The sequence below is a fragment of the Pan troglodytes genome, chromosome 20, assembly GCF_028858775.2.
Source record: "Pan troglodytes isolate AG18354 chromosome 20, NHGRI_mPanTro3-v2.0_pri, whole genome shotgun sequence".
NCBI classification, from domain to species: domain Eukaryota; kingdom Metazoa; phylum Chordata; class Mammalia; order Primates; family Hominidae; genus Pan; species Pan troglodytes.
The window spans coordinates 38572221-38596154 of NC_072418.2; the positions used below are offsets into that span (position 1 = coordinate 38572221).

At 48.8% G+C, this 23934-nt stretch overlaps 2 protein-coding genes across 3 annotated transcripts in view; one reads left to right on the top strand and one right to left on the bottom strand.

Moving 5' to 3' along the window:
* Positions 1-1398: 1398 nt before the first annotated feature.
* The window catches only part of KRTDAP (keratinocyte differentiation associated protein), a 61599-nt gene continuing 39063 nt past the window's right edge, over positions 1399-23934 (bottom strand). Inside the window, exons 2-9 of the mRNA XM_063800704.1 lie at positions 10850-11003; positions 4991-5062; positions 4705-4849; positions 4377-4626; positions 3648-3891; positions 3286-3371; positions 2840-2973; positions 1399-1718 (exon numbers count right to left, since the gene is read on the bottom strand). Of these exons, the coding sequence (XP_063656774.1) occupies positions 1715-1718; positions 2840-2973; positions 3286-3371; positions 3648-3891; positions 4377-4469 (561 nt within the window). The 5' untranslated portion in view covers positions 4470-4626; positions 4705-4849; positions 4991-5062; positions 10850-11003 and the 3' untranslated portion in view covers positions 1399-1714. The remainder of the gene's footprint in view (positions 1719-2839; positions 2974-3285; positions 3372-3647; positions 3892-4376; positions 4627-4704; positions 4850-4990; positions 5063-10849; positions 11004-23934) is intronic.
* Positions 18919-22625, top strand: FFAR2 (free fatty acid receptor 2). 2 transcript variants are annotated; one of them, XM_063800702.1, is made up of 3 exons: positions 19078-19200; positions 19641-19764; positions 20571-22625. In XM_063800702.1, exon 3 carries the CDS (start codon positions 20572-20574, stop codon positions 21562-21564), a length of 993 nt encoding a protein of 330 aa, XP_063656772.1. In that variant the 5' UTR covers positions 19078-19200; positions 19641-19764; position 20571; the 3' UTR covers positions 21565-22625. The 2 variants fall into 2 exon arrangements, with proteins under 2 accessions (XP_063656773.1, XP_063656772.1); XM_063800703.1 differs by lacking the exon at positions 19641-19764 and having other exon boundaries at positions 18919-19200.

Here is a 23934-nt window from a genome sequence, read left to right on the forward strand (position 1 = left end):
CAGATTCCACGCTTTTAACCCCTGAAATCATGAGTTTAATGGCTTAGCTACAGGTTAAGTCACTTGCCAGGGAACCCAGAGCAAGCAATGGGATGGGAACTGAGATGTGAATCCCAGTAGTCTAACCTCAAAACCTGCGTGTTTAGCTCCTACATGCATTCCCATATGGGTTATGGACAGCTCTACTAATGGAAGAGGGCGCTGGACTGGGGTGGAATTGTGAAAGAACTAGCGACGTGGAGAGGGGCTTGAAGCTCAGCCTAAATAAATGTTGGGGACAGCCCCCACTGACAGCTGGACTTGGCCCGCCATCTTCCCTTCTTGGTACCTCTCAATCTTTCGTAAAAATAAACCAAAAGCTGACGTTCACCACTTCATGCCATGCAAACAACTGTTTTTGGTTTTGTTCTTCAAATATAAAATAACATGAAACATGCTTTGTCAATGTACTTACCCCATCCCATCCCACAATCTCTCTTCCCAAATACCCCCATCACCCTCCACTCTTCAGAAATACTAGATGGGGTGGCTCAGCAGGGCTGGGAACAAACACTGGCCAATGTAAAGGCTTCTGAATACTCCACAGCACCAGAGAGTCTGTCTTCAGCACGATCCCCCGTTAACCCCAGGAAAGATGTGCACGTGACAGGGGCGGGGTGCGTCATGGAAGCCTGACGTTCCTCATGCCAGATCAGACGGGAAGGCTGTAAAAGGGGGAAGGTGAGGCCAGCTGGCAGAAAGCAGGAGGAACGCAGCCTTGCTCCAGGTTCGTACTCCCATACCTGAAACGCCTCCTCCTTCTCCCGCCTACCCAGGCTGAACACCTGGAGAGGGGCAGGGTAGGAATGCCCCCTAGGTGACCAGAGTGGAGAGGAGGACGCTGAAGGGGTCTAAGGATCACGAGACCGCGTGTGGCTTGACTTCTTCCCCAAGTGGAGATTCCTCGATCATCCTCAGAGCCTGTGGTCCCTTCCATCTAGTCAAGAGTGGGCAGGAGGCCAGGCGAGACAAAACTCAAGGGGAAAGCCGCACTCATTTTTATCAACATCTCCTTGCCAGGAAGCTTGTGGTATTCACTCAAATCCAGGACATGATAAACATTTACAGAAAATAATAAAAGCAGATGATGTGAGGACAGTCAAGAGACGCAAAGGACCCTTATGCTCCCCCTCCTCATCTAGAAAGTGGGTCTGCATGGAGTGTAACAGCAGAATCTGACGTAGCTGACTCCACCCTGCTTCTAACCTCACAAGCTAATGGCCTTTGTCATTCCTACACATCAGCCAAGCTAATCATGGGAAGAATTTAGTTTACAGTTTAACTTTAAAGCAAGGATGACAATAGTCCCTTCCCAACACTCACCCCAAGGAGATAAGGAGGGCGTACACACTAGCAGCTACGTCATATTAAAGATTTATAGGAACATTGTGACCTCAGCAGGACAAAGAAGTTGCACAGTGCCCCTCCTCGGACACTCACTGCCACCCAGATGTCCGCGATCATCGGTCACCTCTTGATCTTAAACCCCACTCTCTTCCCCCTTCCCTAATGTAAAAGGAGCCCCAAATTCTATTACTTAAGATGGTTCTCAGGACACTAGGTCTGCTGTCTCCTCAGTCTGCTGGCTTTCTGAAATAATGTCATTTTTCCTTCCCCCAATATCTTGTCTCTTGATTTATTGGCTGTTGTGCAGAGATTGGTATGAGCTTTGGATTCAACTGCAGGAGGACAGTGAAGCCAGAAGAGATAGAGAGAGAGAGAGAAAGAGAAATGAGCAGCTGCTGAATCATGAGGCCTTCCCTAATGGCAGGGAAAGAAGAAAGTTTTGACAGACAGTGGGGCAAGACACTCGCACACAAACAGGAAGCCAGAGGAATCCTTAAAACCCACACATCATACAAAAATAAAGAAAGAAAATAAAACATAATAAAAGAAATGAAACCCATACATCAGATCACTTACTCCTCTGCCTTATACCCTTCAAGAGTTTCCTATGACTTTGGGAATAAAATCCAAATCCTTACCTTGGACAACAAGGCCCTGCATGATGTGCTTTCCCTCCACCCCCTCCACCCCCAGCTGTCATGTCTCTGACCTGGTTTCCCATCACTTCCCTCACGCTCATTCCCACCCCACCCCCCCAGCCACACTGGCCTCCTTTCGGTTTCTCCATCACACCAAGCTTCGTATCGCCTCAGGGCCTTTGCAAAAAATGTCCCATCTGCCCCGAGTGTTCCTCCCCCAGCTCTTCCATGGAGAGCACCTTCAGGCCTCGACTCAAATGTCACCCCTTCAAGGACATTTCCCTGCTGCCCCCAGCACAGTTTATTCTATCATCCAATTCTATTTCCTTCCGAAAGCGTGCCCCACATTACCTCCTATATTACTGTAGAGACTATACTAGTGTCTCACCCCTCCCCACAACTACAATGTCAATTTCATGAAGGCAAGAACCATGTCTGCCTTTAAAAAATAATAATAATAATCAGAGTCTCACTCTGTCCCACAGGCTGGAGTGCAGTGGCACAATCTAGGCTCACTGCAGCTTTGATCTCCTGGGCTCAAGTGATCCTCTGACCTCAGCTTCCTGAGTAGCTGGAACTAAAGGCATGCACTACCACATCTGGCTAATTTTTGTATTTTTTTGTAGAGATCAGGTGTCACCATGTTACCCAGGCTGGTCTTGAGCTCCTGAGCTCAAGCAATCCACCTGCCTTGGTCTCCCACCAAGTGCTGGGATCATAGGCATGAGCCAACACACCCAGCCACAATGCCTGTCTTGTGATGCTGTATCCCCAACCATCCATGGAGAGATGAAAATGCATGACCTGGTTGTTACCTTGCACTCAGCTGCCTAATCCAAGAGACATGCAGGTGACTTTGAGAAGGCTGGGGCTGTCTTGGGCCCACGGAATTCAGATAGAAGACACTGGAGAAAGGAGAGGAGGTGGCACAGGGACCAGACACAGAGCACTGGAAAGGAGAGGATGTGCAGGAGCAAGAGCTGAGCCGGATTTTCCAGACAGCGGCAGACTCGGGGGGGCTGCCTGGACTGGGGGCATTTTTTCTGGGCTGGCCCTGGACTTAGAGAATATTTTTGTGATTTAGCGGCCCCAATTTTTGTGAAATGTCCTCTGCTGACTGAGAGATTAACCTGCTTTGACTGGACCATGCTAAAAAATGAACAGGAATTTGATATAGTCCAGTGTGGAGGTGGAGAGGGAGGGAGGTGAAGAAAGAACAGAAGGAAGGGGTAAGACACACTGAGGAGGAGATGGAAGTTACCTGAGGGGATCCTCCAAAGAAGAAACGGTGGGCTATGCAAACAGTGGATGTAAAAAGACGCCTGGAGGAAGTTAGGACTTGGATTTCTAGGAGAGATTAATTTGACTTGTAGGAGCAGGGATTTGGGGAGAGGCAGAGGGCTCTGCTGCCTCTGAAAGAGCTCACCGAGTGCGCTCCCTCTCTCTGACAAAGGACCACTGTGGATAAGAAAGCTCTCTGCCCTAGAGAAGAAGAGCAGTCAAGGTGCTTACAGGCTCTTTCCCGAAGACTGAAGACCTTTCCCAGGGTGGACTGTGGTGCCCTTCCCTGTGCAGGCACCCTGACCGCTGTGTGTCCAGAGAAGAGGGATGTGGCACACACACCTGAGAAGCGCTGGGACTCCTGCGAGACCAAGTGGGAGGTTGCCACTCCTGGGGACCATCTGATGGGAAGCAGCGGTGAAGAAAAGGGAATGGCGTCCGGATGTGGATGGAGGCAGGTGCTTCTACTGCTGCCCGGCCAGAGAGGAGCATCCCCAGAGGGTCCGTCCCTAGCCAAGCTGGAAGCTTGTCTCTGCGCATCTGGTCCCCTCTCGAAGCAGTTCTCAAAAGCCGTTGAGACACACTGCTGGGATGTGGCAACACACCAAGAGGCAAGACATGTAAGTCCATGGTTCCTGGTAATACTGAAAAAACTAGGCTTTGGAAGTTTAAGTAAACAAAGAAATGAGAGGATACAAGGTAAGCTGTTACAACGTCACTGTCAGTTATGAGTATGCTGTTACGCTTTCTTTTGAGCCAGAGTCTCGCTCTTTTGCCCAGGCTAGAGTACAGTGGCGCGATCTCGGCTCACTGCAACCTTTGCCTCCCAGGTTCAAGCGATTCTCCCGCCTCAGCCTCCTGAGTCACTGGGATTACACATGCCCGCCACCACACCCAGCTAAATTTTTTTGTATTTTAGTACAGACAGGGTTTCACCATGTTGCCCAGGGTGGTCTCAAACTCCTGAGCTCAGGCAATCCGCCCACCTCAGCCTCGCAAAGTGCTAGGATTCCAGGCGTGGGCCATCATGCCTGGCCCCCATTACACTTTCTAGAGAGAGGAAGTACTAACCTCACAGTGCAGACTGGAGACTGCACAGCACATGCGCAGATGGTCTTGACAGAGGATGCCTCCCTCTGTGCTGGGGAACTCATCCTTGCCCATTCAGTTTCCGTGGCTCAAGCAGGCTGATGTCAGCCCTTGGCGACGCTGTCGGCGTGTGTGACCCACAAATCATTCAGAGGCAGCAGAGCCAGCCTGGAGATCCGGGCTGTGACTTCAGGACAGGAGACCCTCTCTCTGCACAGGTTATTATCCTAAACTGCCAAAGGTCACTGTGTGAAGCAATTTTACTAAGAGCCACCAAACCCCTCTCTTCCCTCCAACCAAGTTCATTCACCCTTCTCAGAAGAGCCCAAGAGACCTCTGTGAGAGTGACAGGAGTTGGTGATGGTGCAACTTGCAGAACGCCATGTTTGTTAGCGCCTTGTCTTCATGTGGCCGGAGGGCACTCCTGAAGCTTCAAACTCCTGTAAAAATGCTTCCTGTCCAGGGAGGGTGGTATGGGAAGTCTGAGGTGGCTGGGAGAGGAACTGGCGAAGTAAGGAGTTGGAGCAGGAGTCAGAGAGACATGGGATGGGGAAACTCACAAGCAGACTCCACCCCAGTCAGGGAACCTCACTCACCGTTCCATTAAGGGCTGGAAAAGGAGGCACCGACAGGTGTCTCACAGAAGCGAATGGTAGCTGTTCAGGAGGCTGGACCCAGGAAAAAGGACATAAAATCGGGGAGGTGCCTCACCCTAATTTTTCTCAACTCCAGCAGAACCTTCTTAGAGAGCCTCACTCAATTCCACATTTCTCCTCCTCTCAGACAAGCCCGGCAGCTCCGTCCACGTCCTTTGCTGAATGGAGCCAGTGTGTTCACTTCTGCCCTGCCCTATCGAGGAAGCTGAAGGCCCTGGCCCATCTCTGACGGCTCAGGGCACATGAAAGCCTTGCCTCTGCCTAGTCTGCCCTCTGCTTCCCCACCAGCGTCATCTGTGGCCCACGGCTCTTGGCTGGACCTGCACTGAAGGACACAGCTGGTCAGAGCTACACAACAGGGTGGCTGTCCCTCCACGCTCCATGTGTGGTGGCTGCTGGAGCAGGATACAGCCAGCCTCCTGGCTGCTATCCCACAGTGCTATGGTTGATTGCGTTCTTACACTGGAAGATAAACAGTGCTTGTGTCAAAGAAAATAGAAACAAGGCCGAGCATGGTGGCTCATGCCTGTAATCCCAGCACTTTGGGAGGCGGAGGTGGGCGGATCACTTGAGGTCAGGAGTTTGAGATCAGCCTGTCCAACATGGCGAAACCCCATCTCTACTAAAAATATAAAAATTAGCTGGGTGTGTTGGCATGCGCCTGTAACCCCAGCTACTCGGGAGGCAGAAGCAGAAGAATTGCTTGAAACCAGGAGGCAGAGGATGTAGTGAGCCAAGATCGCACCACTGCACTCCAGCCTGGGAGTGCTCATATGAGCACTCACTCTACAGAGACGCTGTCTCACAAAAATAAATAAATAAATAAAATAAAATAAATAAATAAAAAAAAGAGGTAGAAGCTGGAAAAGTGGTTATCTTAGGAGTGGAAGGTTTGCTGACTGAGAGGGAACAAAAGGGCCTCTAGGGTGCTGAAAATGGCCTGCATCTCAACCTGGGTGGTCATACACAAATGTACAGATATGTTAACATGCATCCAGCTGTATCCCTAAGATGAGCTCACCTTTTTGTATGTATGTTACCTGTTAATAACACAATTGATAAAAGCCCCCTCTGAAATCCCACATCTTCCTATGGCTACCATAGATATTTTAGGCTTATAATTGGTTTTGCTCCCCATATTTGCTATTCAAGATCTGTATAATTTTGGAACTCTCCCCTTTTTCCTTGCCAACAGAGTCCCAATTTTGTTAGGTTCGGGAAGTGCCCAATTAATACTCATTTGCCCAAACTCTCTTGCGGCTAGGAATTGCCATGAGATACAATGTCAGCCAGTTGGAAATAAGTACACATCTGCTGGTTAGGGCTTCCAGAAAAGCTATCATTTTTCTTTTTCCTTCTTTAGAGACAAGGTCTCGCTGTGTGGCCCAGGCTGGAGTACAGTGGTGCCATCACAGCTCACTGCAGCCTCCCATTCCCAGGCTCAAGCGATCCTCCCACCTCAGCCTCCCAAGTAGCTGGAACTACAAGAGTGCACCACCACACCCAGCTAGATTTTTTTTTTTATTTTTTGTAGAGATAGGGGGTCTCACTCTGTTGCCCAGGCAGGTCTCGAACCCTTGGCCTCAAGCGATCCTCTTGCCTCGGCCTCTCAAAGTGCTGGAATTACAGGCGTGAGCCACTGCATCTAGAAAAGTTGTCATTTTCCTGCTTGAAAAAGGGATAGATCCATCTCTCATACATCTTTTGCTCTCTGTCCTCCCTGCCCCCTGTTTTTCTCTCAGAATGTAGATGCTTCTTAGGACCATGAAGCGAAAGCCAAGACCTGGGGATAGTGAAACAGATAGCCAGAGGACCCCAGGCTGTGGATGGATGAGTGATCCTGAGCAGCAGCCCTGGACATGGGTTCCCTAATTCCTTCATGTCCCATGAGAAAAATAAATCTCTATGTGTTTAAGTCTCTGTTATTTGGGCACATTTGACAGTCCTCAAATGAGATATAAGGGTTTTATCTTCATAAATGGCAAAGACTTCTAGAGACAGAAGGGAAGGCTTCTGGGTGCTAATTCACTGTGGCTTCATATCATCAAGTAGCAAGGGCTCAAGGAAAAAAAAAGTGGGGGAAGGAATCCCCAAGACATTCCCAAAATTAAGACTACATTCTCCCCTCCCACCTTCTCCTGAGAGCAGTCTTCCCTGCTTCCTATGGAATCTGAATTCTTCTGGCAGTGGAAAAGGCTCAGGGAAGATTGCTCAACCTGAAGAGGATCTCAGTTCACGTAAACTTTACCAAGAGCGGGTCTTAGAGTGTTATGTCCGCTGCATCACTGTTTCTCAATCTATTTTTAACCACTTCCCACTTCTGATAAACAGAAACTTTACTTTCTGGTTTGCATTAAGAAAACCAGGGCTTTTCTCTCTCTCTTGGAAAATTTCCAAGCATTTTGAAACGTGCTGCCGTCTCCCCTGGTGTGACACCCGGGAGTTTCTGATATCCTCCCTGCACTTCCTGAAAATCTACCGTCTAATTTAAGTTTCCTAAGATTCTGCAAAGTAGACAGAAACCCTGGTGACTCCAGCGATACCACAACTCTTAGGGGAAGATGAGTCATGTATGTGGCAGAAGCAGGTAATGGAGGAAAACAGAGACAAGGTTGGGCTGGGGAAAGGAACACAGAGCAACTAGTTTTGCCCCCCATCTGGTGTGCCTTTTGCACCTGACTGCAAGTTTCCGCCTCCAGACACTCTGCTGCCTCTCCTCCCTGGCTCAGGGTCAGCACTGAAAGTCAGCCCAAGGAAACGACCAGCTGCCTTCTGGCCCTTATCAAGGGTGGTGTGAAGCCACGCTAGCTACCCAGGGGTCTGGCCCGGAAGCGGCAGGGGGAGGGCTTTTTAGTCCTGTGTCTAGTCCAGTGGTCACCTCGGCACGGACAGCAGATGGAGAAGAGGGCTCGGGGAAGGAGGAAAAGGTCAGGCGAACTCTCCAGGATTCCTGGAATAAACATTCCTCCTCCCAAGCTCTTCATTCTGTTTCACAATCAAATCCAGAGTCTTATAAGCATTCATGGAAACCATGAAAGCAAACAACTTGGTAAACGGTAGACAGAAACAGTAAATAGAATCTTCCCTCTACTTCCTGTGTATCCAGAATGTTTAGAGACAGGGAGTGGGGACTGACAACAGATTGCAGCATCTGGGATCTGGGGCTATGGCAGGAACGAGGACATGTGGAAGGCTGGGAGTTGCCTGGGTCTTGGGAGTCTGGGGTTGAAGGTTATTCCTTCATGGTTTCAGGGAAAGAGTGAAGGCCACTGGCAAGAAGCCTGGTAACCACACAGACACACCCTGCAGGAAGCAGTTGACACCATCTCACACCCTGACCTGTCCCCCATGTCCTCCTCTGTGGGATGCACAGGACTTCCAGGGGCTGCCAAAGAAGTTGGGTCTAACCCGGGCCCTCACAGTACAGTGGCGAGTGTAGTGCGGTGGTAAAGACCCTGGACTCCAGCCGGGCGCGGGGGCTCATGCCTGTAATCCCCACACTCTGGAAGGCCAAGGTGTGCAGATCGCTTGAGTCCAAAAGTTCAAGACCAGCCTGGGCACAAGGTGAAACCCCGTCTCTACAAAAAATACAAGCATTAGCCGGGCATGGTGGCGCACTGTAATCTTGTAATCCCAGCTACTCGGGAGGCTGAGGTGGGAGGATTTCTGAAGTCGCAGGTTTCAGTGAGCCAAGATAGTGCCACTGTACTCCAGCCTGGGTGACAGAGTGAGACACTGTCTTAAAAAAAAAAAAAAAAAATTAGCCAGGCATGCTGGCCTGCACCTGTAATTCCAGCTACTCCAGAGGCTGAGGCAGGAGAATCACTTGAGCGTGGGAGGCAGAGATTTCAGTAAGCCATGATTGTGCCCCTGCACTCCAGCCTGGGCAACAGAGCGAGACCCTGTCTAAAAAAATAAAAAATAAAAAAAGCCCATGGACTTTTTAGTTCAGAGTTCAGTTCCTCCGTCCACCAGATGCATGACTCCAGGCAAATCACTTCTTTCTCTACATACTTCAGCTTCCTCGTCCGTTAAAGGGGATGAGTGTGTAACTTCCTAGGATGTTTTAAGATTTACATGAGTTCATCTTTGCAAAGCTTTTTGCATGGCACTTGATACACAATGTCATACCATACAATAAATGTTGGCTGCTATGTCTGCTATGTCCTCTGTCTGTTGTAATGAATTGCCACAAACTTGGTGTCTTAACATAACAGAAATTTATTCTCTCACAGTACTGAAGACCAGAAATCCAAAACCAGTGTCATGGGGCTGAAATCAAGGTGCAGGGTCTCCTAATTTTCCCTCCTTTTTTCTCTGTCCTGACCAAGAAACAGAGTGCCTTGACCAACCTGTGACCCAGCCAGCTGCGTGTTTTCTCTGCAGACTTGAACCCAAGCCAGGGCTTGAACATTCCCAGGCACTGATAAAGGTGTTTAGGTTGTTGCCCAAGACACTGAAAGAAACCAGCCCTGGCCCTGGGCCAAATTCCTTAAACCCTCGTGCAAACCCCTTCCTTGCCCCCTCCCTTTTCTCTCATTGTTCGTCTTGAGGATGCTGCAGCCCACTCTGCAAATTCCCCTCCGAAATGCTTTGCACTAATCACCCTGGCATTTGGTGCTTCTTGCTTTGGGAACCCATCTGGCCCCATCTTGGGATGGTTTGGGGAACTCCTCGGCAGAAACTCCCTTGCCACAGCTTTTCGGGGTGACTCCAGCCAGATCCGGCTAGGATGGAACACAGGTGTTCAGCAGGATTCCATTTCTCCGGAGGCTCTTGAGAAAATCCATTCTTTGCCTCTTCCAGCTTCTGGTGGGCGCTGGCTTGCAGCTACATCACTCCAGTCCTCCGTGATCACAGCATCTTCTCCCCTTCTGTCTGATTTCTCCCTCTACCTCTTTCTTTTTGTGATTACATTTAGGACCATCTCAGATAGTCCAAGATTATCTCCCCATCTAAAGATTCTTTTTTTTTTTTTTTTTTTTTTTTGAGACAGAGTCTCACTCTGTTGCCAGGCTGGAGTGCAGTGGCACGATCTCTGCTCACTGCAGCCTCCACTTCCCGTGTTCAAGTGATTCTCCTGCCTCAGACTCTGGAGTAGCTGGGATTACAGGATTACAGATGCACACCACCATGCCTGGCTAAGTTTTTGGATTTTTAATAGAGATGAGACGGGGTTTTGCCATATTGGCCAGGCTGGTCTCGAACTCCTGGCCTCAAGTGATCTGCCTGCCTCGGCCTCCCAAAGTGCTGGGAACACAGGTGTGAGCCAATGCGCCCAGTTCTGCCTCCTTCTTTTTGTGATTATGTTTAGGGCCATCTCAGATAGTCCAAGATGACCTCCCCATCTCAAGCTTCTTAATCCCAACTGCAAAGTCCCTTTTGGCCGTGGTTCCAGGGATTAGGATATGGGTCTCTTTTGGGGGGACCATCATTTGGCCACCACAGCTGGTGTGATTGGCCAGGAGTGAAGTCTAATAAACAGAACTCAGGTGGACGGAGAGTGGAGGAAGGAGAGGTCTCTGCAGAGAGAGGTTGGGGTATGGCTACCGGCAGTGGGTGGGAACAACCACAGAGGCCCACCACCAAGGCCACAGAGACAGAGTCTGCAGAGTTCTCCCAAGAAGCTAGCCTTGAGACGCTCCTTTTAATTTTCTTCTTCAGCAATGCACCAGCCCGGGGATGGGTTCTGTAGGGACTGTGGAAGTGAAGGACCCCACGACTGGAGTGACAGGGGAGGCTGCATAATAGACAACTAAAAGAGAAGATGCACGGAGAGGGGTGGGCATAAACTGTTACCTTCACAGTGGGTGAGCTCCTCTGGTGAGGCCTCTGCAGGGCTCAGAAAGGGTGATACGCAAATGAACTCAGGTGAACTGCACTGGCACAGGGGCCATTACGTCTCAAAGTCCATCAGCACGTGCTGGTCTAGATTCACCTTCCCTCTTCATCCCTAGGAGAGTTCCATTTCTCTCTGGCATCCTGTACTTCCTTATTAATTGTCATTTATTTAAAATTGCACACTGGGTGCAATGGCCCACACCTGTAATCCCAGCACTTAGGGAGGCCAAAGCAGGAGAATCGCTTGAGGCCACGTGTTTGAGACCAGCCTGAGAAACACAGCAAGACCCTGTCTCTACAAAAAATAGCAAATTAGCCAAGTGTGGTGGCCAAGCCCATAGTCTCAGCTACTTGGGAGGCCGAGGTGGGAGGACTGCTGGAGCCCAGGAGGTCGAGGCTGGAGTGAGCTATGATCACACCACGCACTCCAGCCTGAAGTGATAGAGCGAGACCCCCACCTCTAAAAATAATAATAATCAGCCCAGACATGGTGGTTCACACCTGTAATCCCAGCACTTTGGGAAGCCAAGGTGAGAGTATGGCTTGAGGCCAGGAGTTTGAGACCAGCCTGGGCAACATAACAAGACCCCATCTCTACCAAAAATAAAAATAATAAAAACATTTAGAAATAATAATAATAAAACAAAGTTACATATCTCAAATCCTAAGTGATCCTCTCTGCCCCGGGTGCACATTCTCCCTTATCCATGCCATCCTCAATCCCCTCAACCCCTGGCGACTGCAACACCCTCCTAGCGGATCCCTCTGCTTCCAGTTCTGTCCTTCTAGGGAGCATTCTTCACACAGTAGCAGGCTTGATCTTCTAGAATCATACATCACATCACATCATTCCCCTCTTATGGCCCTAAGTGACTTCCCACTGCTCAAAAATGGAGTCTTAAGGCCGGGTGCAGTGGCTCACACCTGTAATCCCAGCATTTGGGAGGCTGGCAATTGTTTCATTCATTCACTCATTCAACAAATATATATCCACCCCCTAGGATGTGCCAGGATCTGTGCCAAGCATTGGAAATATCATGGTTGAAAAATACAGATGGGTCCAGGCGCAGAGGCTGACGCCTGTAATCCCAGCATTTTGGGAGGCCGAGGCAGGCGGTTCACCTGAGGTCAGGAGTTCAAGACCAGCCTGGCCAACATGCTGAAACCCCGTCTCTACTAAAAATACAAAAATTAGCAGGGCATGGTGACAGACACCTGTAATCCCAGCTACTCAAGAGGCTGAGATGGGAAAATCAATTAAACCCAGGAGGCAGAGGTTGCAATGAGCCAAGATCACGCCACTATGCTCCAGCCTGGATGACAGAGCAAGACTCCGTCTCAAAAAAAAAAAAAAAAAAAAAAAGGTATATAGCCTGGATCATCAGTGCTGACCATGAGGAAAAAGGCCCTGTGGCTTTTGCTGCAAGTCCCTTAAACCACAAGACAGCTGTCAAGTGATTACACGTCCAGGATGTCTTAACAGGTCCCAGAAAAAGATAAATGAGGCATCTGAGGACAAGCATCCTCTGAGCTTTTGAAATGGACTTATCTCCATTCTGAAGCCACTCTCATCCATCTATCCTCCACTGTCATCCAGGAAATTGTTACTAAGGGCCTAACATGTTCCAGGCTGCACGCCAGGCCCTGAGGATGCAATGGTGAGCAAAGCAGCTGTGTTCCCTGCTTTGTGGACAGTCTCATAAGGGGAGGTAGACTTCACATCCATCTTAATGCAAATCCTCATGCTAATGAACACATTATAATAAACTGAGACGTGGGACATAGGAAGGAATAGTAAAAGATGCTATGAGAGCAACAAACAATGAGAAAATAAACTCTAAAAAAATTAAATTTACAGCTGCCTCCAAAATATTTAGAATCATGCAAAACCTCTATGCTGACAACTAGAAAGCATTGCTGAGAGGAATTAAAGACCTAAATAAATGGAGAGAGATGTCCAGTGTCAATGATCCCAAATTGATCTATGGATTCAGTGTGAGCCCATTCAAAATTCCAGCAGGCTTTTCTGTAGAAATTGATTTTAATATTTATATGAACATGCAAATGACCCAGAATAGCCACAGCAAATTTAGAAAAGAAGAAGGAAGTTGGAGGACTTACTCTATTTCAAGACTTATTATGAAACTATAGTAATCAAGACTGTGTGCAGGCCGGGCACAGTGGCTCATGCCTGTAATCCCAGCACTTCGGGCGGCCGGGGCACGTGGATCACTTGAGGTCAGGAGTTGAAGACTTGCCTGGCCAACATGGCGAAACCCTGTCTCTAATACAAATACAAAAATTAGCCAGGGGTGGTGGCAAGCGTCTGTAATCCCAGCTACTCAGGAGGCTGAGACAGAAGAATTGCTGGAACCCAGAAGGAGGAGGGTTCAGTGAGCCGAGATCACGCCACAACACTGTAGCCTGGGAGACAGAGCAAGACTCCATCTAAAAATAAAAATTTTAAAAAATAATAAAAATAAATAAATTTTAAAAATACCATGTGCAAATGATGAAAGGCAAGACACAGAGTCTCTCAGAAGAATAGAGAGTCCAGAAATAGTACCACACACACATACAACCAATGGGTTTTTAGTACAGGTGCCACGGCAATTCAACAGGGAAAGGAAAATCTGGAATAATTGGATACGGAGTTAAAGCTTCTTAGGACATAAAAGCACAAACCATAGAAGAAAAACCAGATAAATTAGACCTTGTCAAAATGTAACACTTTTTTGCTTTTCAAGAGACAATTAAGAAAATGAAGGCCAGGCACTGTGGCTCATGCCTGTAATCCCAGCACTTTGGGAGGCCGAGGTGGGCAGACTGCTTGAGCTCAGGAGGTCGATGCCAGCTTGGACAAAATGGCAAAACCTCATCTGTACAAAAAATAGAAAAATTAGTCAGGCATGGTGGCAGGTGCCTGCAGTCCCAGCTACTTGGAGGGCTGAGGCGGAAAGGTCACCTGAGCCTGGGAGGTCAAGGCTGCAATGAGCTGTGATGGAGCCACTGCACTCCAGCCTGGGCAACAAAGTGAAACTCTGTCTCCAAAAAAAAAAAAAAAAAAATTAAAAGAAGAGAAAAGTCACAGAATGGCAGAAAATATTGGTAATATATACATCTGACAAATGACTAGTACCCAGAATATAATAAAAAACTCTCAGAACTCAACTATATGAAAATAATCCAATTTTTCTTTTCTTTTTTTTTTTTTTTTTTTGAGACAGAGTTTCACTCTGTTGCCCAGGCTGGAGTGCAGTAGTACGATCTTGGCTCACTGCAACCTCTGCCTCCTGGGTTCAAGCGATCCTCCTGCCTCAGCCTCCCTAGTAGCTGGGATTACAGGCGCCCGCCACCACGCCCAGCTAAATTTTGTATTTTTAGTAGAGATGAGGTTTCACTATGTTGGCCAGGCTGGTCTGAAACTCCTGACCTCAAGCAATCCACCCACTTCAGCCTCCAAAAATGCTAGGATTACAGGTGTGAGCCACCATGCCCAGCCTAAAATTTTTTAAATGAGCAAAATATTTAAACAGACATTCCACGAAAGAAGATATACAAATGGCTCATAAGTACTTGAAAAAATGCTTAACACCAATAATCATCAAGAAAGCATAAATTAAGACCACAACAAAGGCCGGGTATGGTGGTCCACGCCTGTAATCCCAGCACTTTGGGCAGCTGAGGCGGGCAGATCACCTGAGGTCAGGAGTTCAAGACCAGTCTGGCCAACATGGCAAAACCCCATCTGTATTAAAAATACAAAAATTAGCCAGGTGTGGTGGCACGTGCCTGTAATCCCAGCTACTCAGGGGGCTGAGGCACGAGAATGGCTTGAGCCCAGGAGGTGAAGTTTGCAGTGAGTGGAGATGGCGCCACTGCACTCCAGCCTGGGCGACAGATCGAGACTCTGTCTCACACACACACACAAAAATACCATGGCATACTTATTAGAATGCCTACAATTAAAAACTAACAATTGTCAAGTGTTGGTGAGGATGTGGAGCAACTGAAATGCTCGTAGGCTGCTGGTGGGAATGCAACATGGCACAGCTACTTTGGAAAACTGGTAGTTTCTTAAAAAGTTAATAAAACGTTTTACCATACCACCTGGCCAATACACTGCCAGGTATTTGCCCAACAGCACTGAAAACATTTCCACACAAGAATGTTCTTAACAGCTGTATTCATACTAGACAAAAACTTTTTTAAAAAAACCCAAACCAACCAAATATCCATCAACAGATGAATGGATAAATAAAATAGGAAATATCCTTAAAACAGAATACTATTCAGCAATAGAAAAGATGCTTTACCTATAAGAGGGGAATCGAAATCTAGGAGGTCAGGGCCTTTTTTTTTTTTTTTTTTTTTTTTTTTTTTGAGACAGAGTCTTGCTCTGTCGCCCAGGCTGGAATGCAGTGGCGCAATCTTGGCTCACTGCAACCTCCGCCTCCTGGGTTCAAGTGATTCTCCTGCTTCAGCCTCCTGACTAGCTGGGATTACAGGCGTGCGCCACTATGCCCGGCTAATTTTTGTATATTTAGTAGAGACGGGATTTCGCCATGTTGGCCAGGCTGGTCTCGAACTCCTTACCTCAGGTAATCCACCTGCCTCGGCCTCCCAAAGTGCTGGGATTACAGGTGTGAACCATTGTGCCCAGCCAGACAGGGATTTCTTAAGGAAGTAAGTGGTTATCTGAAAGAAAGCTACAAATTAACTGTGAAAGTTGGAATGGGTAACAAGAAATAAAGACATACCAGGCAGGGGCTGGTTCAAGCTCCCCATGGCAGATGGAAAACATGACACATTCACAGAAGTGGAAAATGGCCCTGCCCAGACAGCAAAGAGAGAGAAGAGTGATGTGAGTGGAAGCTGGCAAGGGCCATGCTAGGCAGGCCTTTTTAAGGATGTTGATATTTCTCCTAAAAGCAGTGAGAAGTCTCTGAAAGGACAAGAAGGTCGTATAATTGGATTGACATTTTTAAAACGATTCCACTAATACAGTATGGAGAACTGACTGCCAGGGAAGCGGATGGATGAGAGGAAGTGAGTCAGGGCCCTGCTGAAATCCTGGTAGGGATGATGGCACTGAGATGGGATGATGGAGATGGAGACGGATGGATGGATTCATATTTGGAATCCATAAGTATTTGGGGAGTACATCAGACTGCATTCTAGGGATAAGGAAGAAGATAGTATTGAGATTCACTTTAAGACTGACTCTAGTCAGGCTCAGTGGCTCACGCCTATAATCCCTGCACTTTGGGAGGCCAAGGCGGGCGAATCACTTGAGGTCAGGAGTTCGAGACCAGCCTGACTAACATGGTGAAACCCCATTTCTACTAAAAATACAAAAATTAGCCGAGCATGGTGGCACATGCCTGTAATCCCAGCTACTCGGGAGGCTGAGGCATGAGAATTGCTTGAATCTGGGAGGCAGAGGTGGCAGTGAGCCGAGATCATGCGCCACTGCACTCCAGCCTGGGCGACAGAGCGAGATTCAGTCTCGAAATTAAAAAGAAAAAAAAAAAAAGACTGACTCTAAGATGATGGTGCAGGAGATGTGATGGGAAGAGATCTTACGCCCCAAGACAGGGAAGGGTGGAAGAAGGAAGATCTGAGGCCAGGTCTGGACACATTTGATTTGGTTGATTTGGGACACCTGTGAGACACCCAATGGCAGTGTCAACTAGGCAGTTGAGCGTGTACATGTGAAGCTCACAGAAACCTAGGGTGAAGATTCAAACCAGGGGTGTCATGAAGGTGGTAACTGGAACTACGGAAACAGTTGCAGTCGACTAGAAGGAGAGCACAGGCGAGAACAGGAAAGAACCTGGAGCCAAGCTTGAAGGAAGTCACCATTTCGGGGATGAGTAGGGGAATGGTGAGCTAGCAAAGGGGTACGAGAAGTGACCAAAGGAAAGAGAGGGAAGCCAGCAGCGTAACGTATCAGAATTTGTGAAAAGAGGATGTTTCCAGAAGGGCGTGGAAATTGTGTTGAATGCTAATAAAATAAGAAAAGCGTAAGTCCACTGAATTTAGGAACATGGAGGTCACTGCTAACATCGGGAAGAGAAAATCCCATGGAAAATAGGCACAGAATCCAGATTAGGGTGGACTGAGGGGCGAGTGAGAATTAAGAATGTGGAAGTGATTACACAGAACTTTAGATAAGGGTCCAACTTCCCGTGATGACAGGCCGCATTATAAAGACGATGAGAGAAAACTGAACTTGGAAGGAACTGTGAAGGATATTGCTCTTGTGAAAGTTTACCCCCTTGAACTCGGTCTGAGAGGTTGGGTTTCCTTTTCCTGTGACGTAGGTGGACATCATGAACTGTGAGACTGAAAGCCTCCTTGGTGATGCTCCCTTCATAACTGCTATGAACTTTCATAACTGCTGTGAACCCAGAGAGGGGGTTTCGTTGGGGCATCTTCCACAGGGGGACTCACGACAGTGACGGCGAAAGGCAGGAGGTGGGGGGAGAAGAACGGGCAGAGACAGAGAGGCAGTCCCACTCCTCAACACTTGTTTTCCAATGAGTTTCCTGGATTCTGCAATTAAATCCAGATCCTCGTGCATGTTTATAGGAAATCATAAAAGCGAAATGACACAAATAAATTTGGTGGCAACAACAGAAAACGGTCTCTTTCTTAGTTCTCCTGTTGATCTGAGAAGCGACGTGTGCTGGGGGAAGGAAATAAAGAACTAGAACGCCTTCAGAGGAGAGTAGAGTGGACGAGAAAGAAAAGCTAAATATCAAAATATCTAGACCCTGGGGTTATAGACCACAAAAAGAATAAATGACTGACTGAATGACTGAATGAATGGCAAACAATAGGAAGTAGGTATGTCCTAGGGAAAGCATGGGGATTCTGTGAGCAGGAATCAGGCCACAGATGGCAGAACAGAGACTTCTTTCTGAGACTTCCTCCCTAGTTCAAGAGGAAAACATGTTCCGACGATCCTTGCTGCATTAGGTGTGTATTTCAAAGGGACCTTCAGGAGCTCCTAACCTGGGGCTACCAAGGTCAGAGAGGGGGAAACAGTGAGACTTTATCAGGGAAAGGAATGGAGCCTGAGTGCCACGCCCTGACGAAAAGCCACATGGGCACGTGAACTCGGGCCTCCTGAATTCCTGACACTTTCCCAAGAGAGACAGCACATCCATGCCCTGAGCCTCTGGAGGCTGCACCAAGTGGCTCACTCTCTGTGAAGCTGTGTTACAGGCTTGAGACGAGGCAGCACTTATGGGCATCTACTAAGTGCTTTATATACACAACCTCACTGAATCCTCGCAGAAGTCCTAGGATGTCAGAATTCGCATGCTCACTTGACTACAGCAAACTAGACTTCAGAAAACGGATCTGCCCCAAGGTTGTAATGAAGGGACCTGGATTTGAGCCCATATCTGCATGACTATAACTCCCACACCATTTCCATCACAACAAGATGCAGGCCAGGACCAGCCTGTTTCAGCTGAGACGGTCAAAAGAAATGTGTTGGCGGCAGAGGGCAGGAGACCATAGAGAAAGTAAAAAAATTGAAGAAGAAAAGGAAGGAGAGCCAGGTGCAGTGACTCACCCCTGTAATCGCAGCACTTTGGGAGGCCAAGGCAGGCGGATCACTTGAGGTCAGGAGTGCAAGACCAGCCAACATGGTGAAACCCTGTCTTTACTAAAAATACAGAAATTAGCTGGGCGTAGTGGCAGGTGCCTGTAATCCCAGGGAGGCTGAGGCAGGAGAATCGCTTGGACCCGGAAGGCAGAGGTTGCAGTGAGCTGAGATGGCGCCACTGCACTCCAGCCTAGACAACAGAGCGAGATTCAGCCTCGAAAAAAAAAAAAAAAAAAAAAAAAGAGGAAAAATAAAAAGGAAGGAGGAAAGCTCATTTCTGAGAATGAGCAGAATGACAGAAGAAACTGCCTAAGAAAGAGAAAAGAAAATAATCTGACTTGGGAAGTAAAAAAAGAAAAATGCCTGGGAATTTTTTTTTTAATCAGGAATTAAGGACAGAAAAATCTGAATTTGGAAGTCAAGAGTGAGGATTCTCTAGGGAGAGAATAAAGATGCTGGGCCTTTCCTTTGGGTTTGAGAGGAAATAGTGCTTAAAGACTGACCTTCCTTTCTCTGGTCACGTGGCTGGTGCTAGTATAAATGCTTACTACCAGCCAGGTTCCTCACCATTTTTTCCCGCATGGCATGGACAGAAGCAGGGGCTAAAGCTCTGTTCCTCTCTCCTGGAAGCTTGCAGATCTCCCTTCAGAACCAATCCCAAGAAGCCACCTATCCGGAACAACACAAGGCAAGGCAGCTAGTGTAGTGCTTGTGCTCTGGGAAGAGAGGCCAGGATCAGGTTTGAGGGGAAGGTTCTGGGAGACTGGAGGAAGGATGTCAGAACCAAACGGAAGACTCATACCCAGAGACAGGAGCTAGTGTGAGGAGCAAGGAAACAGCCAGGAAATCAAGGCTGGAGAGTGGACAGAAAGACAGGACCTGGGTTGGGGGCCAGCAAGGGTGACACCCCAAGTGGAAACTGAGTTACCCCGTGAAGAAGACGAGTTCTATTTATGGTCAGAATGCCAGGCTCAAGGGCCAGTGAAGGCCTGTGGGCTTTTCTGAATATTTCTCTAAGGTCTTCTAGGGACAAGCCTTCCTCCTAAGGCTAGTGCTGGTTCATCCTTCCCCTCCACCCTCCTCTAAGCCTCCCAGCTTCCCCTTTTCTTCTCTTTTTTTTTTTTTCAGACGGAGTTTTTGCTCTTACTGCCCAGGGTGGAGTGCAATGGCGCAATCTTGACTCACTGCAACCTCTGCTTCCCAGGTTCAAGCGATTCTCCTGCCTCAGCCTACCAAGTAGCTGAGATTACAGGTGCCCGCCACCTCAACCGGCTAATTTTTTTTTTTTTTTTTTTTTTTTTTTTTTTTTTTTTTTTTTTTTTTTTTTTAGTGGAGATGGGGTTTCACCACGTTGGCCAGGCTTGTCTCGAACTCCTGACTTCAGGTGATCTGCCCGCCTCGGCCTCCCAAAGTGCTGGGATTGCAGAAGTGAGCCACCGCGCCCAGCCCCAGCTTCCCCTTTTCTAGAGAGTCCCAGAGTTTGGTGTTGGACAGGGGAGGACAAGGTGGGGGAGAATCTGTGCTCTGCCAAACAGACGAAGGGAAGTAGGAAGCTGGGCTGGTGGCTGGGCACTTGGGTCCTTTGGAGAGCTGGCACTGGGTATCGGCGCCTGGGGCGCCACAGCCTCTTTATCCTGACGCGCATCTTACAGCTCTCTCCCGGCACTGATGCCTTTCTCTCCTGCAGGTCTCTGTCTGAGAAAGGGACTTGAGTAAAGTTAGAAACTGGTAACAGTAACTTCCTGTATCTGTGAGGACAGGAGGAGAAAGGCTAGGGAAACTGGAGGGGGAATTCCCTTGGGAAGCCATGAGTTGGTCTCCTCCAGAGACACATGATGGCAAACATAATCACTACTGCTTAATATCCCGCCCCAGGCAAAGTCAATAATTGCTCTGGGTAGTTCGAGCAGGTGGTGTGAGCAAGCCGTGGTGGCATCAGAAAGCACAGTCCTGGGAAGGGGACGGTGCCGGGGAGGATGCCCGCATCCTGAAGGAGAGCTGGCTGCGCGGGCTGTGAGTGAGACCTCCCTGACCCCGCCCTTTTTTGTTCCCCTCCAGGATGCTGCCGGACTGGAAGAGCTCCTTGATCCTCATGGCTTACATCATCATCTTCCTCACTGGCCTCCCTGCCAACCTCCTGGCCCTGCGGGCCTTTGTGGGGCGGGTCCGCCAGCCCCAGCCTGCACCTGTGCACATCCTCCTGCTGAGCCTGACGCTGGCCGACCTCCTCCTGCTGCTGCTGCTGCCCTTCAAGATCATCGAGGCTGCGTCGAACTTCCGCTGGTACCTGCCCAAGGTCGTCTGCGCCCTCACGAGTTTTGGCTTCTACAGCAGCATCTACTGCAGCACGTGGCTCCTGGCGGGCATCAGCATCGAGCGCTACCTGGGAGTGGCTTTCCCCGTGCAGTACAAGCTCTCCCGCCGGCCTGTGTATGGAGTGATTGCAGCTCTGGTGGCCTGGGTTATGTCCTTTGGTCACTGCACCATCGTGATCATCGTTCAATACTTGAACACGACTGAGCAGGTCAGAAGTGGCAATGAAATTACCTGCTACGAGAACTTCACCGATAACCAGTTGGACGTGGTGCTGCCCGTGCGGCTGGAGCTGTGCCTGGTGCTCTTCTTCATCCCCATGGCAGTCACCATCTTCTGCTACTGGCGTTTTGTGTGGATCATGCTCTCCCAGCCCCATGTGGGGGCCCAGAGGCGGCGCCGAGCCGTGGGGCTGGCTGTGGTGACACTGCTCAATTTCCTGGTGTGCTTCGGACCTTACAACGTGTCCCACCTGGTGGGGTATCACCAGAGAAAAAGCCCCTGGTGGCGGTCAATAGCAGTGGTGTTCAGTTCACTCAACGCCAGTCTGGACCCCCTGCTCTTCTATTTCTCTTCTTCGGTGGTGCGCAGGGCATTTGGGAGAGGGCTGCAGGTGCTGCGGAATCAGGGCTCCTCCCTGTTGGGACGCAGAGGCAAAGACACAGCAGAGGGGACAAATGAGGACAGGGGTGTGGGTCAAGGAGAAGGGATGCCAAGTTCGGACTTCACTACAGAGTAGCAGTTTCCCTGGACCTTCAGAGGTCGCCTGGGTTACACAGGAGCTGGGAAGCCTGGGAGAGGCGGAGCAGGAAGGCTCCCATCCAGATTCAGAAATCCTTAGACCCAGCCCAGGACTGGGACTTTGAAAAAAATGCCTTTCACCAGCTTGGTATCCCTTCCTGACTGAATTGTCCTACTCAAAGGAGCATAAGTCAGAGATGCACGAAGAAGTAGTTAGGTATAGAAGCACCTGCCGGGTGTGGTGGCTCATGCCTATAATCCCAGAACTTTGGGAGGCTGAGGCAGGTGGATCACTTGAGGTCGGGAGATTGAGAACATCCTGGCCAACATGGGAAAACCCCGTCTCTACTAAAAATACAAAAAAATTAGGTGGGCATGGTGGCACATGCCTATAATCCCAGCTACTCTGGAGGCTGAGGCAGGAGAACCCTTGAACCCGGGAGTTGGAGGTTGCAGTGAGCTGAGATCACGCCACTGCACTCCAGCCTAGCGACAGAGCAAGACTCCATCTAAAAAAAAAAAAAAAAAAAAAAGAAGCACCTTCTCTTCAGGCTGGAGAAGCAGCGTAGCTAACACAAGTCCAGTCCTTGTGATGTGGTTGGTAATTGGGGATGGCCAGGCTGAAGCAGAGAGTCCTAGAGAAATCTCGATACAAGCTTCAAAGCAACACCTAGACACTGCTCTAGCAGTTGATCCTGGAGATAAACCAACAAGAGAGAGATGGAAGAGAAATACTAAATGAGGTCAAAGAAGACTCAGAAAGGTTCTGAGCCTGGAGATGAGCAGGGAGGCCTCAGGGCTTAGACCTTTAATGATAGGGGTTTCCCTGCATCGGTTTGACCTGTTGCCTTTTTGATGTGCTCTGTTTGTTTTCATGTGTTATCTTGTCTCCCCTGCTAAACTGGGAGCTGCCAGGGGTCTGGGTCTTATCTCCTTCCTCCATGGTACCCCACACAGGCCAGGATGTGGTTTGGTACCCAGCAATCAGAGATTGGCACTCCCTCATACAGGGGAAAGCAACCTGGTCTAGCAAATTGAAAATAAAGATGATAAAACTCTGAAGTGAATGTCCACAATTTTTGTAACACTGCTGCAAGCACAGGGAGGGCAAAAATAGGAGAGAGAACCAGATTCAGCAGCAAAGGGGAAAAGTGATGCATCTGAAACCACAGAAACATCTTAAGATAAAGAGGTGGTGTGGGCAAAGGAAGTGAGAGCACTGACAGAATCATCTTTCAAGGGATGAATAGAGTCCGGACTTAGAAAGGATGCAGGGTGATTCCGACTCACAGTCATCTGTCTGCCACAGGGCCTTAAAACATGTCACCCTCCTGCTCAGAAACCTGCAGAGCTTTCCTATCATCAAAATGTTTCCTTGGCCAGGTGCAGGGGCTCATGACTGTAATCCCAGCACTTTGGGAGGCTAAGGTGGGAGGATCGCTTGAGCCCAGGAGTTGGAGACCCACCTGGGCAACACAGTGAGGCCCTGTCTCTCAATTTTAAAAATTTAATTTAAAAAGATGCTTCCAGCTGGGCACAGTGGCTCATGCCTGTAATCCCAGCAGTTTGGGAGGCCAAGGCGGGAGGATCGCCTGAGGTCAGAAGTTCGAGACCAGCCTGGCTAACATGGTAAAACCCCATCTCTACTAAAAAGGCAAAAAAAATTAGCCGGGCATGGTGGTGCGTGCCTGTAATCCCAGCTACTCAGGGGGCTGAGGCAGGAGAATCACTTGAACCCGGGAGGCAGAGGTTGCAGTGAGCCGAGATCGCACCACTGCACTCCAGCCTGGGCGACAGAGCGAGACTCTGTCTCCAAAAAAAAAAAAAAAAAAAAAAGTGCTTCCCCCAAGGAACTCATATTGTACCATTCTTTTCTTTGCTTTGTGCTCTCTCTCCCCTTCCAGTTCTACCTGCCTAGCTCATTTTTCCACAATAAGGACTCCTAGACCATTCTCTCTAGTTAAATGACCTCCAGCCCCTAACCTAGTAGTTTGCAACCCAGGCTGTACATCAGAATTACATGTGGAGGTGTGAAAATAATACAGAGAGCCACCTCCAACCTACTGACAGAATCTCTGCAGGTGGGGCCCCAGCAAGTGAGCTTTTCAAAAAAGCACCCCAGGTGGCCAGCTGTCTTATCTCAGAAGCCGAATCTGTCCAAGAACTTGTTCTTCAAAAACCTTGGCTGCTTATTCACACCCCCTCACCTCAATCCCACATTCTTCTACCTGTTTTTTTGTTGGTTTGTTTGTTTGTTTTTAGAGTTGGGGTCTCACTCTGTTGCCCAAGCTGGAGTGCAGTGGCACAATCATGGCTCACTGCAACCTCGAACTCCTGGGCTCAAGTCACCCTCCCGCTTCAGCCTCCC

What these genes read in the sequence shown, in the direction of transcription:
- FFAR2 (XM_063800703.1), top strand. Translation starts at nt 20,572, where the DNA reads ATGCTGCCGGACTGGAAGAGCTCCTTGATCCTCATGGCTTACATCATC.